Source organism: Morchella importuna (assembly GCF_003444635.1).
Source record: "Morchella importuna strain M04M26 chromosome Unknown Morimp01GS033, whole genome shotgun sequence".
NCBI lineage: Eukaryota > Fungi > Ascomycota > Pezizomycetes > Pezizales > Morchellaceae > Morchella > Morchella importuna.
Genome location: NW_025763430.1, coordinates 224,457 through 230,685, shown reverse-complemented (window position 1 = coordinate 230,685; position 6,229 = coordinate 224,457). Strand labels below are relative to the sequence as shown.

General features: G+C 47.5%; 1 protein-coding gene across 1 annotated transcript; it reads left to right on the top strand.

The window, feature by feature from the left end:
• Positions 1 to 4,432: 4,432 nt before the first annotated feature.
• LAJ45_08996 (uncharacterized protein) lies at positions 4,433 to 6,043 on the top strand (the record flags this gene model as incomplete). The annotated part of the gene is made up of 7 exons (XM_046118544.1): positions 4,433 to 4,574; positions 4,631 to 4,944; positions 5,004 to 5,174; positions 5,765 to 5,785; positions 5,841 to 5,865; positions 5,936 to 5,951; positions 6,022 to 6,043. 7 exons carry the CDS (start codon positions 4,433 to 4,435, stop codon positions 6,041 to 6,043), a joined length of 711 nt encoding a protein of 236 aa, XP_045968221.1.
• Between the last annotated feature and the right edge of the window lie 186 nt (positions 6,044 to 6,229).

Genomic DNA, 6,229 nt, shown 5'->3' with positions numbered 1-6,229 from the left:
ATCATTTCCGTGGGGTGTGGTATGTGGCACGGTCCTCAGGCTTGGAACTATTTTTTGGCGTGGGCACGGTCGTTTGGGCCGGCCAGTTCCAGAACTGGGTCTGGGGGGCTGGAACATAAGGGAGGTGTAATTTCGAGGTCGAGGTTGGATATTGCAATTGAATAGCTTTTTGGGGGGCTATTAGTAGGGAGTTGCCGTTGTGATATTGGGTCGGGGGTTACTCGGAGTCGATGGTGCGCTGGGAGCCACCGTGTGCTGCCGGATGCGTGGGTGGCTTGCGCGGTGGTTTTGGTATTGCAAATACTTGTCTATTGGTGTGTCGGTAGAGGAGTTGGGGATGGCCAATCAGACGTAAGATATGGGTGCTAGGCGGTGTTTAGTAGGTGTGCGATTTGAATTAGTAGTCTTACAAAAGCTCTCTTTCCGGTGTTGCAACGGGTGTAACTACCAACCACCACAGATCTTTAGGTTATTCTTCCAATCAATCGCCACGAGAGAAAACTCAATACTGCATCATCACATACATCATCCAATGCTAGGTATTGACAGTATTTACAAAACTGTCTCTCGGCGTCTGAGGCTGGCGACTGAACTGAAACCGTGGGATGAGATGATAAGGCATGTAGGTACGTAGCTGGCTAGCTCTGTATCAAAGACTGATCAAAGACTGATCGATCTCGCAACGGAAGAAACGTAACCTCCGGAGTTCCGCTGTCTGTTGATCAAGATGTGAGTGATCACCTACAGCTCTCGGAGATTTTTTTATTCTCGATAACTCATTCCGAGATGGTATTGGGCGGGTTTGTGGAGAGGGGGCGCAGAGGATACGTATATACGCATGCACATACCTAAGCCAGTAGCTGATCGATATTTGAGATATGATGATGTTGCGGAGCATAAATGAAACCCCCGATTAAGATCTCAGCAGGTGAAACTCTAAAACCTCCGATACTCGATGGAGATGCACATGGCCGTCATGTGACTGCCCCGCCTGGCCTGCCATCAACGTTTCAGTCGTGAGACTACTGTACCTGCTAGGACAGTTGTAGGTACAAGATGTTGGCTGCACCAGTACCTCGAGTAACATAGTAACAGTCGCCCAGTGCAATCAGCTTCAAAACCGCTATTTCAAACCCCAATTGCAAGAGCAGATCCAGCCTCCTACCTACCTACAGCTACAGCAACAGTTCCATGGCCCACTCTCCTGTCAACGCTCCCACGATCTCGTCTCCCCACTTCCAATTCCTCTCGCCCCCACATTGAACGTTATTAATAGCAAATCACCACCTATCTAGGCCAGCCTTACTACCTATCCACATACCTACTTATCTGCCTAGTCCTTTCACTGACACTCGCTACCACAACCACTCACACCCTCCTTCCCACGTTCTCGGGATGGGATGGGCATGCAGTTGAGTTCTGTTGGTAGATAATGACAGGCCCTCCACCCACGGTTTCAGTTCCCGGCGCTTGCAAACGCGTGGTGTTACTGTCACCTCACCTCACCCAACTCACCTCTTGTAATGTCTTGTCTCGGGGAAATAGAAGTATGGGTTTCTAATTATGTCGGTGTGTGCCATGCATAGCATAGCACAGTTAGAGTAGTTGGTAGGGCGGAATTGCATTTAAGCTTTTTTTTGCAATGTGTGATTCTCGTTATATGATCGATATCGGGATTGTGATATATGTGTGAGTGGGTTTCTTATATTAGATCCCACCCCACTCACTGATTGGATAGAGTTAGTATGTAGGCCACACCCACGCATATATATATGCGTGAGGAATATATGTATGTATCGCGATGTGATAGTATATATGTGGTGCTGTTCTATATCGCGGGGAGCTTTATATATAGCGTCATACAACACCGATCGCTTATTGCCGGTTCGACGGCAGTGTCAATGTTTCCCTCAACGTGTTTTTTGGTGCGTATGGGTGTGTGAGGAATTTAAAGGCTGGGCAGTAGTATAATTATAATAACCGGTATGATCAATGTATTGATGGAAGGCGGAGGGAAGGAAGAGTGCACTTTGGAGGGTGGTATTAATAGTAGATTATACATATGGCATCGAAGAGTACAGTACCCTAGTGGAAGAGAGTACGTGGTAAGAGACATATGTATGCTTTCTCGCCGCACTTATGCTTCTCCCCATTGTCATGCTTTTTCTTCAGAAACACTGTAACTAGGTACTTTGGGGTGTGTGTATGTAGATGTATGTATGTAGGGCAGAGTTTGTACACATGCATACGTGAGCTCCCAGCATCATCCACGCTCACTCACTCATGCTCATGCCCTCTGCGTGTACCCCACAACACCACCTGCTGCCGTAGATACCGACTAACGCTCGGAAACAAGTAAACGAGCTTGAATGCTTTACAGAAAGAAAGGAAACCCATTCCCCGCCAAGGTCCTTGGAACTTCCGGCCGAATTCCGGATCTACATAAAACCACCGTCTCCAGCATCATCCCACCATGGTATGCAGGTACAACATCAGCGTGGGCGCTTGTGTGTGTAGGTACCACGGGCAGCAGCAGTTCTGTTGGCTGATGGCGCCATATCATGTGGTGGCCCAAGCTTTTCAACGGCGTGGGACATCTTTTTTTCTCCTCAGAGGATATATCTAGGAAGCTTATTTTTTTCGCATTATTCCGGTGAGTTTTAAGGGCTCGAAATCTGGTGATTTATCACTCGCACTAGAGTTTGTTGAACAACAGGCAACACAGGGCTGCAACCGCCGCCCGCGTGTTACGATGTCGCTTCAAGGGACCCTGATCAAAGTCAACAGGGCCCAGGGTCGGGCCGAAGGTTAACGTTAGAGTTAACAGTTAGTGTCGTCTCGGTTCGGCACCACCGTCCCTTGCCTCCATCATTCACCTCCACCGCTAATAGTTTTAACTTAGCTGGAAACGATGGAAATGATTCCACCATCTCGTGTTTTGTGATCTTGAGTAAGCACACATGGGTCAAGCGAGCGTACGGCGCGGGTAATTGTACTCGCGACCAGCAACAAGAACCCGAATATGTAGCTGCAAGTCTTTGGTGTATTTTTGACTTCTACTCCAATGGAAATTGCAGATTAGGACGTGCATTTTCGGGTTCTTGTTGCTGGTCGCGAGTATGTGCTTGTAGTACTACTTTCCTTCTACAATATAGAGTGCATAGAGTACTCTAGGTAGAGTACCTGGCCAGCCGGGAAAGCTTACAGCCGAACAAGCATATGAGCATTGCAATTGCAAGGATAGTTCCGATCGTTCGTGAAGTTCATCGCAGTAGATGGTAAGGCTTTAGAGTACCTACATCAAGTACTTTTAAACAGGTACCTACGTTTAGTTTCGTTTTTAGTTCACAAGACACTCACCGTAGAAGTAGAAGATACTTGGGCTTCTAATTTTCTCTCACTTTAGTAAGTATTCGACTTCCATTTTGTAGCAGAGACACCGTAAACGCAAAGTATCTCTCTGCTGAAAATTGCTTGTAGCGTCATGCACGTCTCTCCAAGCGATCCCACACCTAAACTAGGTAGATGCAGCTCGACGCCAAGAACAGGGGTCCCAGGCACGGTCCGACCTATCATAATGCGTCGCGGGGGTTATGGAGATCAGCCGCTTGCTCTAGTCCCGGCGCGTAGAGGAGTTGTAGGATGGGGGCATATGTGGGTTTACTATTACTCCCTCTGGCCCTCCAATTCTACCGGTTGTTGTTGGAGGACGAGAGAGTGGTATCTAATTACGGCGATACGGATCAGTTCTCTCTCTCTTTTCTCGGTATTGGGTTGATTGGTTCGATCCGAGTATGGGAAAGATTTCCAGTCAGCGCCACCCCAGGTGCAGGAGTGAGTGTGGTGAATGGTTGGTTGATCGATGGGTTGGTACTGAGACTGAGAAGACTCGCAAGAACACCTACGTATTCATGTGGCTATGAGGACTGTAGCTTGCAGACAGGCAGAAGCAGACAGAGAAAGAATTGATTCTTAATTCTGTCGAGTGCAAATACCAATATTGTGGATGTTTACTGTGGTTAGAGCACAGTAATTGTAGACCTCGTAAAGAAGAGGAGTAGGTGCATACCCTTGATCACTAAAATCTAGCCCATGCCAGTTCACTTCATTACAAGCAAGATTTGCACCCCCCCTCTAATAATGCCGCCTCCAGTCACGATTCGATTCGCCTCCCTCCTATTACCTACTCGCCCTTACCCACACACAACATACATATTGGCGCGCCCCCCTCCCCCCCTCCCCCATTTCTCCTCCTTCTCTTCTTTCTTTCTCAAGTTCTCGGTCTTATTGATAGATATTCAACGACCCCAAGTGACGTTTTTCGGCAGCAACCACCACCAAAGCTACTCGAATACTCCCGTAGTGCCTTCGACAAAATATTTGGCTGGCCACTAGGAGGAAGATTAAAGTCTCACATACCAATCTGTCAAATATGTTTTCAACATCATCATCATGGAAGCTGGCACTAGTAACAGTACTGTCGACGCTCCAACTCGCAACCGCACATTTCCAGATTCAATATCCTGCATGGCGCGGTAACACTCTCAAAGATGATATGCAATGGAACTATCCCTGTACGCTCCCTTCTCTATTCTCCTTCTTCGGCCCCCCACAATTAACAACATAATAGGCGCCGGTATTCCAACGACCAACAATCGTACTAACTGGCCGATAACTGGTGGTGATATCTCAATTATTCCAGGATGGAACGCTGGGCATCCGACAGCCTTCTTCTATGTCAATATGGGTTTTGGATCAACACCACCAAACATGACGAACATCATGTTGCCAGTATTCCAGATGACGGGGCCGAGCAAGAATCCATACCCGGGCAGCTTCTGTCTGACACAGGTCCCACTGCCGGTGAACGCGAGTGTTAAGGTCGGCGATAATGCGACAATCCAGGTGATTCAGGTCGCACTACATGGAGCGTCGTTGTACAATGTAAGTGCCCGCGCGTTGGGCGGTGCGAGATGTGTCATGTGCTGACGATAGCTGGTTAGTGCGCGGATATCACGTTCGTGGAGCCAGAAGATGCGGACCCGATGCCAGAGGGAATGTGCCAGAATTCGTCGACTATCGGGTTCAACATGGTGTACACCACCCGCTCTGGAGCCATGGCCAATTCGCTTATTGATAAGAGCACAATGCTCACCGTGGTCATTGGAGGGTTGGTACTGGGATGGTTTTTGTAACGCGGTTGAGGCGGCCTAGTCTCCTGCAGTTATCGGTATCGGTGTTCTTTTTTTATTTTTTTTATAACTTTTCATTTTGTACAAAAGGGTTCCTTTTCTTGTTTTATTTTTTTCCTATGTTTTTACAGGGGTTATTTAGGTTTTCTTTTTGATTTTTGGGGGGAGGAGGAGGGGGACGAGATGGGTGAATGCGCGCATAGCCATTGCATTGTAAATGATCAACCTGGGATAACGTAACTCTAGCTCAAGCATGAAGCAGCTGCACAGGGAAGGGAAGGACGCAGGGTGCATCCTTTCCCTTCTCTTGCATCTTGATTTATTATATAATATAGGTTCTTTTTTCTCTAGAAATTTTTCTCGGAACGGCCGAGAAACTCACTGTTGGTTGAAGGTTGCAGTTTCGTTTCATAGGGTGTCATCTGTTGGATTGGGGCTGAAGATGAGGCAGTTTCGTGTCTGTGGAGCAACATGTACTGCAGGACCGACGACTGGTTCTGTGGTTTAATTGCTGGCTCGGCGTATGAATTAATGCGGTGTATCTTGGAAAAATTGAGAGTGCTAATTGAAAGCTTATTTCCTATGTGTTGTGGGTATGGGTAGTTCGTAACCTGGCACTTTATGGAGACTGCGCTGACGATGCATAAGGCTGACATGACACGAGTTCTTCATTGTAAGAAATGCCCATGCGCAGCCGAGTTGAATGATTATTTACATTACTCATGTTACACCACCGAATCTAGCTTTGGAGCTTGATAGGTACATCGTGATCTGGTGGTGTGGTGTGATAGGTGTCTATGAAGAAGAAGGTTTACTGGTGGGGGTGCAGTCGTCGACGACAACTCCAGTAAAGTTATTACTGGAATGCAGATCCATTCCATTACGTCAAGGTCTGCGATATCAACGATCAAGTAGTGAATCTGTTTATCGGTAAATCAAGCTAGAATGCCATCGGCCTTAACATTATGAACCATGGTTGTGGGAGGAACCACATCACGATGCATGACCCTGGAAAACACCCTCATTCGAGAACACAC